Source organism: Molossus molossus, unplaced genomic scaffold (assembly GCF_014108415.1).
Source record: "Molossus molossus isolate mMolMol1 unplaced genomic scaffold, mMolMol1.p scaffold_m16_p_9, whole genome shotgun sequence".
NCBI classification, from domain to species: Eukaryota; Metazoa; Chordata; class Mammalia; order Chiroptera; family Molossidae; genus Molossus; species Molossus molossus.
In genome coordinates, this window is record NW_023425403.1 from 78,887,495 (window position 1) to 78,901,845 (window position 14,351).

Below are 14,351 nucleotides of genomic sequence, written 5' to 3' on the forward strand. Positions count from 1 at the left end.
AGAGAGAAACAGTGATTGGTTGCCTTCTGTACATACCTCACCTGAGACGCAAACCTGTAACCTGCCTAGGTGCCCAGGGCAGGAATAGAACCCGCAACCCTTCCATGCAGAGAGCGGCTCTCTAACCAATTGAGCCATACTGGCCAGGGCAAGATTAATATCTTTTTTTTTTTTTTCCTATCCTCATCTGAGGACATTTTTGCATTTTTTGTTCAGCTAGAGTGGGAGGGAGAGCGAGGAAGAGAGAGAGAAACATCGACGTGAAAGGGACACATCGAGTGGCTGCCACCCACATGACCAACCAGGGCCGGGGACAAACTGCAACCAGGGTACATGCCCTTAGTGGGAACCGAACCCGGGTCTCTTTGGACCGTAGGCCGACACTCCAACCGCTGAGCCAAACCGGCCAGGGCAAGATTAATATCTTTTAAAAACTATTCATAGTAGGAGTGTTTTGGAGTTTCTATAGTAGTAGTAGTAGGGGGAGGAGGAGGAGAAGTAATGGTGGTGGTGTTTGGGAGAGGTAAAGCATATTTGGATGTTTTTTCCTAGTAGTTTCTGTTATCTTTATGTAGGGACACAAGGTTTAGAGTAAGAGGACCATGAGTTTGAGATTTTCTTTTTTAACCTGTAATGAGAATTGTAATACTATTTCTTATTTCATAGTTGTATTTGTGATAAAATGCAAAAGTGCTTATTTTTGTGCTTTAAATACTGTAAAACATGGGGGAGGCAATATATGTGTGGGGGTAGGGAGTTTATGGGGAATCTCTGAAACTGTTGCCTAATTTTGTGGTGAACCTAAAACTACTTTAAAACTAAAGTCTATTAAAAAGTGTAAAGCATTATTTAAACATTGGTTATAGGAAGGTAGTGCAGTTTCATCTAAATAACTCAGACTTCACAAACGCACACTCTGGCTTTTAATCTCACATCTTTTACTTACTGGCTGTCTGAGGAGCAACTAGTAACTGGCTCCTGTGTTAAGGACAGAATAAGATTCATACAACCCTTTGTGAACTGTTGAGTTCTATGTCATTGTTGAGGTTCTTTTCCTTGTTGAGGTTTGACTGTATTTTAAAGTTTCAGGCTACATGTGAAGTAGTTGCATTATTTTTAACTGATTGACCCCCTTCCCCATTTTTAAAAGAGAGTCAAGTAGTTGTTTCTGATTATGAGACAGCACCCTATTTAAATTCACCTCTGTTAGGAGAGGTTTCCAGTTATAATGTTAGTAAGCTATTGGTATGCAAGATGGGAAATTGTGATGAGTGGCTATATAAATTTAAAAACTCATTGGATTCAGCACATTTTACTGTTTACCTTCCTCCCAATAGGGATTTAGGAAAGATTAATTTCCAACAGATTAATGATAAATAAGACAGATTTTATTCTCTTAAAATGTTGAAGGTTAGAGCTTACATCATGGTCCTTAAATCTCCTGATGGTATAAGAGTAAAACTAAGTAACTGATGCATTTATATAATAGAGTTACTTATTAATAAACAAAAATATTAAAATGGAATTCTTTAAGTCATACTGATAAACTTGAGGTAAATTTCAAGTATACATTTTTGTATGTATGTAGAGGTCAGGGAACTCAGTACAATGCTTTGCTCTCTATTATTTTACACAAAGTACCAATGATATTTCTGGACTTTTAAGAAAAATACCAGGGTTGCAGATAACTATGGGCCAGTTTCCTCTGCAGAGAGGAGGTCACAGACTCCATCTCTGGCTTTGTCTGCTCCGCTACAAATGATTTGGTGGGACTTCGAGAAAGGCTGTGGGTGACTTAGCAAAAATCTACCATTCCTTTCATAAAAGTTTATGTTCTACTGACAGATGATTGAGTTATATTTCTCTATAAATAATGCTTTTCATTTCCATTTCTCTCTCTCATTACTTTTCTTTTTAGTTTGAAAAAGAGTTTACCAACCACCAAGAAACTCAGGCCCAATTGCAGGAAAAGGAGGCAAAGATTAATGAACTTCAAGCAGAATTACAAGCTTTTAAATCTCAGGTAAAATACCATCTACCCAGAGTGAATTTGAGTATTGAAAGCTTACCAAGGGAGCAAAGGTCATGCCATATCCTCAAAGCATCAAAATGTTTAAACTTTAATTTCATTTGTATGTTTTCATAATAGTATTTATATGTATTTCTTCTCTATGTTTATTTTTACCAAAAAAAAAAAAAAACCCTCATTTTTTCACTTTTTTTTTCAACTTGCATTTTTAAGAATGTCTAAACTTTTACTAACCAATCTGCTTCCTTATGTCTTGTTTGGGTTTTGTTTGTAATGTCTGTTGCCTAAGTAATTAAGCATGCAGGATAAGAAATTCTTTTCATCTTAGATTTGTCATTCATCATTGATCTTTATCCTACTACAGGAAATTATTGTTCAAGTTATTTATTTTTCCAAACCTTCACCTTATGGGTACCTTGCAGTGAAAGATAACCTCTAGCTGAATGAGAACATTTTCTGATAATTTTTCAATTTCCAAAAGTAAACAGATTTAGAACATGACAGAAAAAGGAGAAAGAACAAATCTGGATTATGAAGCTGATAGCTCACACACCCTCTACACATAAAACATTTTAGATAGCAATAAATATATCATCTACATATCATAAATGGATGGAGGTGGGAGGTCGAATAGTCACAGCCAACATTCTTCATGTAGATTTGTACATAGGATGATGAGCTGTTAGTATCATTTTCCTATTTTTCTTTTATCCTAATTTATGGTTATGTTGAAAGAGTCTCAGATATACTATTTTGTATATTGTTATACTACTTCCTATATTATTGGCAATTCTGTTTTCTTTTGAATACTTAATGGATAGTTTTCTTACAGAGGCTGTTTGGGATATCCTAAAAGAGAGATATCTATTAGTGTTCAGTGAAAAAAAAAATGAATAGCTCCTGCCCTGGCTGGGTTGCACAGTTGGGTGGAGGAGTGTTGTGCCCTACACTGAAGGGCTGTGGGCTAGATCCCCAGTTGGGGCACATTTGGGACTCATTCAGTCCATGTTTCTCTCTCCCCTTTCTCCCTCCCCTTTCTCCCTCCCTCTCCCTTTTCCTCCCTTTCTCTCCCTCTCTAAAATTCAATAAACATATCGTCAGATGAGGATTAAGAACAAAAAATTAAAAGCTCCTATCTACAAATAAATTATTCTCAATTGTCTTTCTTCTTTAGTGCACAAAAAGGAGGGACAACAGTTTATTGAACTTTCTCGTGTTTCCCAGGTGGCTCCCTCATCTCTCATATTAAAAGTAACATTTGATTGTGTTTTATATTTTAGATAGAGTAATAGACAATGGCTGAAATATTTATCACTAGTTTTTCCTGGTCTGGGCTAATATAAATTTAAAGACTTGTATTTTTAATATCTCCCATTTGAAGGGTTACTTATTTATAAATGTACTCTAGGAAATTCCAGTTTATAAAAAACTTTTGCCATCTTTGGCTACATTATTGCTACATGTGCTTTTATATGAAAGGAGAATAATTTTACATTTTGAAACTGAGATTTAGTCCTATGTTGTATGAAATTGTGGACGATGATGACCTGTTTTTATGGCGATCAGAAGAAGGCCTGGAATTAGGGATTTAAAGGTTTGGCTTCCGTATTCATTTTTGAACCACTGACAAATTCTTTGGATTAATAAGTGTGTTTCTCATGAAATCTCTGCATTTGCCTTAAGATACTTCTCTTTGATAAAAGCTATGCAGATTATGAAAGTTAGGAATAAAATTTGTTCTGTTATTTTTTATTTCATTTATTTAGTCATTTAACCGAGCAGTTTTAGATCTTGGGGATATAATGTTGACCAAGGTAGTCACAGTGTCTGGCCTCATGAACAGTATATTCAAGTCAATCATACTATCACATAAACTAGTTTAGAGCAGAAATTCAGCCATGTCTTTGTTTTAGGATGTTAATAGTTAACTACAAAATGTATATTGTGTGTGAGTATAAAATACATGCATTCTTAACATTCAAAGGGAAGTACTATCTAAGATCACAATAACCCAGCATAACACTAATGTGATTCTTCTTTATATTTCATATTTTGATAAGGCATGTTCTTTGATTTGTGGTTTCAAATTTTATGCAACTTTTCTTTGTGCTGTTCTCAGATGGAATTTCAGGCATTTTTATAAATGATCTATTTTTCATAACTGTGCCATAAAACTTTATTTATTTATTTATTTATTTAAATCCTTACCTTGGGGATATTTTTCTATTTATCTTCAGATAGAATGGGAGGGGGAGAGAGAGAAACATGGACATGAGAGGGACACATCGACTGGTTGCCTCCCACCAGCATAACCCTAGCCAGGGCCAGGGACAAACCTCAACAGAAGTATCGAACCTGAGACTTTTTGGTCCGTGGGATGCCGCTCTACCACTAAGCCAAATCGTCCCGGACACCATAAAACTTTTTATTTTTCAGTTGTAATTCCAGTTTGGTCCTGGGAGATGGTCTATGTAGCTTCTATCACTCCGTCGCCAATCGAAATCAACTTTTTAGATGACTTATTAGTATTTATTAAATGTGCAAGGTAGTTTGTATGTATGTATAGGCTCAGGATTAAAGTTAGTTATATTAGGAAAATAATAATATCATAAAATTATTTATGAACCCAGATCTTCTTTATAACGGTCAAAATGCATCTATTAAATTCTTGGCATGCCATGGAAACATTAAGGACAAAAGTGACCGGTGGACATATTTGTCTTTTTTTTCACTCCTCAATTTACCTTTCTTCTCTGACATTTGATGCAGAATACCCTTTTTGGGGGTCACACTCTTTCATTTTTGATTCAGGACCCTTGTGTTTGCCTTTTTCTCTTCCTGTCTTTAATTCATTTATCCTGCACATATTTCTTCAAAGCTGTCTTTGCTAGTCACAACATTGGGTGCTGGGGAAAGAGTAGTTAGACAAGCATAGTCCCTTCCCTAATGGGGTTAGAACTTATCAAAGAAATACATGCAAATAATTCCTTCAGTAGTTATGAAACACTTGATAAGAGCAATCAAGGAGAAGAACAGGGTGCTATCAGTGTGAAGTGAGTGGTTCCTGAGGAAGGGATATGGTTGCTGAGACGGAGAGGTAGGAGATGGCCAGGTGAAGCGGATGTTCCCGGTGGAGACAATAATGTGCGCAGGCCCCTGAAATGGAAATGAGGTTGGCGAATACATAGACTTGTATATGAAAGTCACTTGACCTGCTGATGATGGCCCTGTCTTTGGAGGTCCTACTAAGAATTTTAGACTTTTTTTATCTCAGGGGTCAATGGCATGCTGTGGCAATACTAGTTAAGTCTTTTTCTGGATTTTTTTTTCTTTCTTTCTTATTTAAATGCTAGTGTTGTATATAATTCTGTACATAGGCTTTTCCTCATGGTATATACTCTGTACACCTCTAGGTGAACTTCTCTACTTCCATGGCTTCAGCCATCACCTAGAAACTGCTGATTTTTATTTTATTTTTTTATTTTTTATTTTATTTTTTAATCCTCATCTGAGGACATTTTTCCATTTTTTGCACAGAGTGGGAGGGAGAGAGAGGAAGAGAGAGAGAGGGAAACATCGATGTGAAAGGGACACATCGAGTGGCTGCCACCCGCACGACCAACCAGGGCCGGGGACAAACTGCAACCAAGGTGCATGCCCTTAGCGGGAACCGAACCCGAGTCTCTCTGGACCGCAGGCGGACGCTCTAACTGCTGAGCCAAACCGGCCAGGGCGAAACTGCTGATTTTTAAATCTTCAGACCCATATACCCATTTCCCTTTTGGCCATCTGTACCTGGATGGTCATGGCTACCTCAAAACGGGTAATCATGTTTCTTTCAATAACACTTTTATGAAAACAAAAGCTGTAATTATATTCTTAACTGGGAATAAACTTCACTAGAATTTTTAGGTTAAATCACATGAAATTACTGATGTTTACTTATTTTTGGTTTAAAATAATACATTATTTTTAATCCTCACCCAGGGACCTGTGAGAGAGAGAGAGAGAGAGAGAGAGAGAGAGAGAGTGAGTCATTGATGTGAGAGAACGTTGATCAGTTGCCTTCCTTATGTGCCCCAACTGAAGATCAAACCCACAACCCAGGTTTATACCCTGACAGGGAATCGAACCAGCAACCGGTCATTGCACAGGACAATGCTCAACCCACTAATCCACTCTGGGCGGGCGATAATACATCATTTTTAAGGAACATGTACCTTTATATGTTCTGCAGAGTGTTCTTAGTCATGTTTGTTATGTATTTGTTTCTTCCTTTCTCTAGTTTGGTGCCTTGTCAGCTGATATCAGTACCTCTTTGCCCCTGTCAAAAGAAAATGGAACTGGGCAGCCAGCACTTGCTCCTTCTGTGGCTCCGCCCCCGCCGCCCCCGCCTCCACCTCCTCCACCTCCTCCACCTCCTCCACCTCCTCCGCTTCCTGGCATGCCCCTGCCATTTGGTGGTCCTGTGCCTCCACCACCTCCCCTAGGATGTCTCAGCGGAGGAAACTCGCTCCCACCTATCCTACCATTTGGGTTGAAACCAAAGAAAGAATTTAAACCCGAAATCAACATGAGAAGATTGAACTGGTTAAAGGTAAGTAAGTAAGTAAGTAAGTAAATAAATAAATAAATAAATAAATAAATGGAAGTAAACATATTATTACCTAGATTAAAATTTAATTTTTATGTATGTATAACATGAGAAGATTGAACTGGTTAAAGGTAAATAAATAAATAAATAAATGGAAGTAAACATATTATTACCTAGATTAAAATTTAATTTTTATGTATGTATAACATGAGAAGATTGAACTGGTTAAAGGTAAATAAATAAATAAATAAATAAATGGAAGTAAACATATTATTACCTAGATTAAAATTTAATTTTTATGTATGTATAATTTCCAGTAGGAACCCTGTTTAAAAGTGATTTTAAATAAATAGCCTGTTTTTGTTTGTTTGTTTTTAAAGTGTTGAGACAAAGTCCTTTGTTCTCCACTAAGGCTTTCTGGGTTTAAATTTGCTGGGAGTCAGTGTTAGTTGGTCACATAACCTCAGGAAGTGCTGGGTAATGTATCCTGCACTTGAAGAGGCATAGTACACATGAGCATTAGTAAAGACTCTGAGAAGTAATTGAGAAGAAACAAACTTCATTTTATTCAGCTTCAATCCCCCCTCCTTTTTCCTTAATAAAAGCTTAACTTCCTGCAGAACTCATATTTCATTGAACACAGTTTGGAGAAAAATCATATGGGGATTACTTCATAAACATTGGCTGGCAGCTGTGGGGCGCTGGGTCTGAACGTAATGACTGGGCTGGGACAGATGAAACACCCCACTATTTATGATTCCGTCTTCTCTCTGACTGCAGATCAGACCTCATGAAATGACTGAAAACTGTTTCTGGATAAAAGCAAATGAAAATAAGTATGAAAGTGTGGATTTGCTTTGTAAACTTGAGAATACATTTTGTTGCCAACAAAAAGGTAAGTTTAACATCTTGGTTATTTGTTCATTTTAATATTTTAACATTGCCACTTTTTGTATATTAACTACTAGAGAGCACTATTTTACGAGTGTTACATATTTCTTTATTAATGGGTAAATAAATGATTTAATAAATTACATTTTTAAAAAGAAAAGTTTGTTTAGGTATCAAATGAGCAAATTTTAAAATGCAAATGATTAATACAAAACTTAAATTTTTATATAATATCTGTTTTGAAGATGTTCTAAATTAGATTTTCATAAAGGAGGATATTTTCATAGAGACTTTTGGCATGAGAATTCCTTTTTGTCAGTGAAGAACAGTAAAAACAAAACCAAAATGTGACCCTTTCTCTAGTTAAATTTTAATATTTAATAGTACAGTGACTGTCAAATAGTTTAATTAATGAATCGCGTGACATGGAACTATCAATTTTAAAGAATGTTTTGAAAGTGTGAAATGGAAATGTATGAGTAGGTTATATAAGATCTTTTCATTAAAAGTAATGGAATGTTTTTTCAAATTGTTTTGTGATAGCTTTTATTTGTTCAGTGTGATTTTTGTAAGAATAATTATATTTAGATATCACTCCTGTCTGAAAATTGAATTTATTTCATCTAATTTCATGGGCCAAAAGCACTTGTCTCAGGGCTGGTACCCACTTACACATACTGTTAAGTTAATTTTTAAGTATTATATAACACGTTAGATCTTGGATCAGTAATTACCTTTAATTTTCAGAAAGGAGCCCATAGATTTGTGCTACTCCTGTGCCCGAGCTCATGCATCACAGAGAGAGCTGGAGGGGACCTGTTGTACTAATGGAGATGGGAAGGCTTCATTTCTTAAAATACCTAGTGTGTGCTAGACACCATTCCAGATGCTATTTCTGTTTTACCTTGATCATGGAAGGATGTTGGCCGATAGCAAAAAAAATCATTTACATTCCTTTGAAATGCTTTTTAAAATGTAAATGTAAATTAGAAACTTAAAAAAAAAGAATTTTAAGTTAGATACACTAAAAATTGTAAATTAAGATAGTTTTCTAGCATGCATGGTAAATCCAAAGTCTTCAGCACATATTTTTGAGTGCCATTAGTCTTGACCAAAATAGTAAAATGATATATTTTGGTTTTTGAAAATGGGGAATTTTTCCAGCAAGCTTATCCTAGGAAATCTTGTGAAGTAAGCAGATCTTAATTTACCTTTTGATTATAGAGAATCACAGTTTTCTTTGAATAACATTAGTGTACTCTTTAGGCAATCAAGGAAAATATATGGCAGTTAAAATGTGTATTTATATGTAAAACACTTCAGAATTTCAGATTTCATAATCTGGAATTGATTACTTTTCCCTTTGCTTTCCTAGTAGGTGCAAATGGAGGTACCTGAAAGCTATTTAAGTAATACTACCACCCACCTACTCTCCTTTTTTTTCCATCTTTACTCTGATTACTTTCTTAATTAATGAGGCTCAAAAGGGAAACTTGTTAGCTTGTCTTTAATTTAGCTGTAGTGTTAGCCCTAAATGAAATAATTGGACCTTTAAAATATTCTTGTCATCTAACTTTAGCCTTGAGATTCAAGGTTAGGAAAAAAAAAACCAATGTATTTGCTCAATCTAACACCAGTTGTAAAGGTTAAGGAAGTGATGAGCATTTTCTGAACATTCCATACTCACATCCTGCTCTGTCTTTGTATATACTCTCTCCTGTGCCCTGGATCTCTGTTTCATTTGACTAAGAGGCAGGCAGAGGCCTATGACTTCTGTTTTCTCACTTTAAATGCTACCTTCTGTTTTCTGTGACTGTGGGTGGCATTTTCATGGTGAATAGAAAAGATGGCAAAGTCCAGGGTTGTAACCCTGGGCAGTGCTAACATTACAGTGCCGACGGGACAAGCTGTGAAGGTGACTATGTTTGGGGCCTAGTAAGCATTATTTGAGGGGCCTCAGTGGATAGTGCTTAATTTAGGTATGACTAGTAGTTAATTATTATTATTTTTTGATAGGGCTATTTATAGCTGCTTCCAGAAAAGCAAGATTTTGTATAGATATTTTCTAGCAAAGATGAGAAAGGAAGACAGAAGAAAGTTGTCCGGAATGCAAGGGCTGGTGGGGTGGGCAGGTAGCTAGCTCGTTGTGGTCTTTGTTTATGGCCTGGTGCTGAGGCATTAGGTCCATATGTTACCATTTACCAGTCCCCCATGTCTCCAAAGCCTACTTTGTTTGAATCAATTTAGTAATTTCTGCAAAATTCAAATTTAAAGCTAGTCATTTATTTATTGTTCAGTGCAAGGTAGAAATACAGTTGCTCTACTCCATAGTACGCAGGGGAAAGGAGAAGCATTGGCTGCTGGTTGATTTTCATCACTGGTTTGCTTCACAACTTGGCAGGAAAGGACAAAGGATTCAGATTACCAATGATCAGTAGGTTTTTAGAGCAACTGGTATATCTGGGGTTCTTTTGCAGTAACCCTTTTGACCAAGAAGCAGGGCATTTGTGACACTATGGATGGACCTCAAGGGCATTATGCTAAATGAAATAATATGATCTCTCTTATATGTAGAATCTAAAAAGTACAAAGAAATCAATCTCATGGATAGAGATTGGTGGTTGCCAGAGGGTAGCGGGTAGGATTTGAGAAACAGGTTTAAATTTATCTTGTTTAAAAAGAAGACAGCTCCCTGGCCACTGTGGCTCAGTTGGTTGAGCGTCGTCTCATGCACTGAAAGGTCATTGGTTTGATTTCCCAGTCGGGGTACATGCCCGGGTTTTGGGCTCCATCCTCAATGTGAGGCATACAGGAGTAAGCAGATTGATGTTTCTTTCTCTCTCTCTAAAATCAATAAAATAAATAAAATAAAAATAAAAATAAAAGAAGAATACAAAGGCCCCAGTTGGGTGGCTTAGTTGCTTGGAGCATCGTCCCGTACATCAAAAGGTTTCAGATTCAATTGCCAGTCAGGGCACATTACCTAGGTTGCAGGTTCAATCCCCAGTCGGGGTGCATAAGGGAAGCAACCGATTCATGTTTCTTTCTCTTTCACAGTGATGTCTGTCTGTCTCCCTTTCTCTCCCTTCTTCTATCTTTAAAAATCAGTAAAATCAATAAAAACATATCCTTGGATAAGGATTAAACAACAAAAGCCAGGGCTATTTCTATGATTACAAAGGCACATGTTCCTTCCCAGGCATTTAAAATGGTAGATGCCAATCCTTTGTGCTTCCTGAGCATTTCAAATAGGTAGCATGAAAAACAGAACTGACTTCAGTCATTTAAAGAGAACCTTGAAAATTTCTCTCACATATTACTTATTTTTTGTTATGTAGTGTGGCTTTTTTCCTTACAGAAGGCATTGCTTCAGGTTTCTGGGACTTTTAGGTTAAGGTGGTTAGGTTTGAGAACTCTCATACCCTGAGAGTAGGAAAAGGAAGGACTAATAATACCTGTAGATCACCTGTGGCGTCCCAGCCCCAGAGCCCGGTCATTTTCATGTTACACTGTTTAATCTTGACCACATCTCTGCTGAGGGTTTTGTCATGCAAAACAGGCCTGGCTCCCAGAATTCTAGACTACCCCACCTACTCACAGATATTGCAAGATATTCTTGGTGAGAGCTTGGGCATTTCCTCTTAACTCATTTTGCTCTTCATTGTATCACTTTGCTTTTAGTTATTTTGTTTTCTAAACTAATCTTCCTGTGACATACAACGTTGCTTCAGTGGGAAAGTGCCCGTGTCATGCCTTTAAAAGTAGGAACCCCTCTCTTGGTCTTTTCCTGGGAAATGAACATTTGTTCCTCATTCAGTTGAATCCTTTTTTTTTTTTTTTTATACCTTGTTTTGATATTTAAGTATCTCATTTTGGTTTCTCTGTGTCTCAGTTCTAAATTTTTGAGATATTTTACCTTTTTATATTTTATTTTTTTCATCACCATTTATCCCCTCTATGCCCTCTTTTTCTTCCCCCTCCCCCCACCCCATCACCACCACATTGTTTCTGTGTCTGAGTTCTCTCTTTTTCTCTCTCTCTCTTTTTTGTCACCCCTCCATACCCTCACCCCAACCTCCAGCTGGCTGCCTGCTCTCTACCTATGAGTCTGTCTCTATTTTGCTTGGTAGTTGTTTGTTTATTTTAAATTCTTCTGAAAATAACCTGTAGGCATTTTTCCCCATCACCTGTTACTTTTTCTCATTTTTCTCTGAGTTGTTGATCCCACTTTTTCTCTTTCCTGTATTTGGCTACCATTCTTTCCGTCCACAAATACCTATTAGGTATAATTGTGTGTCGGGCCACTAATGAGAAAGGCAGACATGTACCCTGTTCTCATGTTGCCTTTGAAGTCTCAGACTCAATTAAGTTCTTAGTTGAAAAATAACAATGAGGAGAGGAACGATACATGCTGGGTTTGATTTTAGAAAAGAATGACATATTTTATGGTCTTTGGCTTCTGTTAAGTGTTAACAAGATTATAAAAGAACATTGTAATATCTCTTCAATATTTAATCACAATATTCATCATGTATTGAACATTTGGTATCATCAAAATGATGCTCATGGCCTGTGTATTTTTTACCAGATTGGAAGCATCTGTTGGTTAATTTTTACAGGCTGTTGGAAAATGGATTAAAGTATACTAACAGGTTATTGGTGTTGGATTTATCAACTAAAATTAATATTAATTACTTTCATTATTCACAAACTGTTAACTTAATAGGGATTAAAGGGCTTTCTGAAAGTATATGAATAGTCTAATTCAGTTAGACTGATTTATTATGAAAATGTGATTCCACAATTGTTAGCTTCCTAAAGTAATCACATTTTATAACAGGTGCGTCATATTTGCCAGATAGAGCCAATAAACTGGTTTATAAATATTTCCCAACTGAACAGTTGTGGCATATGGAAACTGTTAATGGATTATGCACTTAAAAACAAATCAAGCTGAGATTTCTGACATCATAATAGTTCAGTGGACAAAGAATTGAGGTAAAGAGTGAATAAATTATGGATTATCCCAGGCACTTGACTGTGTTCAAGATGTTGCTTTGTAACAGAAACACAATTTATTCCTATAAGAACAAAAGTGTATAAAAACACTAAACTACCTCACAAGTCTACATTTAGATGGACGATATAATTTCTAAAAGAGAGCTATGTTCCTTGGGAATGCCTGTTAATAAAGAGATGATGTCAAAATAGATGTAGCATATCTTACACATCTTAAAGATTTCTGAAAAGTCATTTGACAAACACTAATTTGGAAATGTTGGGGAGGAAGTCATTCAGTGGAGAATTAAATATTTCTCTAGGGATTTATTGTTTGGTTCTTGTCTGTGGCTGAATTTATCATTCGGTTTTTGTCTGAATTTCAAAAGAACAAAAGAAGACTTAAGGAATTATTAGGCAGGTCAGGAATGTCTTGTTTCACCACTAGAAGTATCTCATTGTTACCAATTATATTGTATGTTGGGTTCCTGAAGGAATAACAATTTATTCTGAAAGCTTTTAGAGAAATAGAAACTAAAGAGAAAGGCTGTAGAAAGTGAGTTTATTTAGCCTGGAGCCACAGGCAACTTTAAAGTTCCCAAAATGCTTCAGTTACGTGCTTTAGCTACATCGAATATCTTTGGCATTTTGAAGGTCCCTATAAACGAGTATAATTCTTGTATAGTGTACAGATGCTACAGATAGAAAAGGAGGAGGATTGAACTTGTATGTTTTGAGAGGTGTACCCATAAACACAGCTTTTTTTTCCCTTTCCTTTTTTCTCTTTAAAAAAATTCTTTAAAAAAATTTTTCTTTATTGATTTGAGAGAGAGAGGAAGGGAGAGGGAGAGAGAACATTGATTGGCCGCCTCTACATCCCCCCACTGGGAATTTTGCCCACAACCCGGGCACGTGCCCTGACTGGGAATTGAACCTGCAACCTCATGGTGCACGAGTTGATGCTCAACCATTGAGCCACACCAGCCATATTTTTTCTGTCTCTTTTCCTTCTTCCACTGGAGAGAGGAATGATACTAGGGCAGTAGATTCAACTCGAGTCGCTGGCTAGTGGGGATGCTGTATGTATCTCTTCAGTGTTCTAAGTTCACCTTGGTATTTTAATTCTGCTAGCAGTTTTAGAGGTCCACCTGTACCTGTTGTCCCTTAAACAAAATTGTAAATTCATTCCATTTCACCGTTATCACACACCTTTTTCTCCCAGGATTTCTCTTTCATTTCCTGTATCTTCTGTTTTGTCCAGCGTTCTCCTTGTTGCTCTGTGGTTGTTCAAAGTTACTTCCCTAGTTCAGACAGTTACTCTGGGCCTTGTCTGCATAATGTTCTCTCAACACTCTCACTCTTAATTAGTACACAGCATTATTCATCTGAAAATAGAAATGTGGCTCTCATCTTCCTGAATGCACTATTTTAATCTTCAAATGCTATCTGTAAATCTGGCTCTTCACGTTTCCTCGTGTCTCCCTCTGCCTCCCCCCCCCCCCATGCCCACCTTTCCACACACCAATTGCCAGGCTTGGAGCACAGGAATGGAGTGGGGTCATGGCAGGAGAGTCATTAGGAGATATAGGGGACTTCTTGATGAATGATATGCTATGGCAATTTGATATTAAATGGTGTATAGTACATTCTTTTGTAACAGAAAAAAAAACTTTCTGCATGAAAATAACTTTATTATATATTTCATAACCTTGAGTTTCCTAAGTTAGATTTTGAGGTAATCTATATACTCATGTGTTCAGGTAAGCTGGGTATTTTTTGTCCCTCAAGGTGAAATCATTTGGGTGTATGGCCTTATACCTTGTAGGATATTCTGTGCAT

General features: G+C 36.7%; 1 protein-coding gene across 8 annotated transcripts in view; it reads left to right on the top strand.

The window, feature by feature from the left end:
- The window catches only part of DIAPH3 (diaphanous related formin 3), a 487,836-nt gene that overhangs the window by 170,065 nt on the left and 303,420 nt on the right, over nucleotides 1–14,351 (top strand). For all 8 annotated transcript variants that reach the window (XR_004958076.1, XM_036249888.1, XM_036249889.1 and 5 more), the window contains exons 15-17: nucleotides 1,919–2,023; nucleotides 6,315–6,626; nucleotides 7,404–7,518. Coding sequence is in view for 7 of the 8 variants with exons in the window: in XM_036249888.1 (XP_036105781.1) it covers nucleotides 1,919–2,023; nucleotides 6,315–6,626; nucleotides 7,404–7,518 (532 nt within the window). In the remaining variant the exon portion in view is untranslated. The remainder of the gene's footprint in view (nucleotides 1–1,918; nucleotides 2,024–6,314; nucleotides 6,627–7,403; nucleotides 7,519–14,351) is intronic.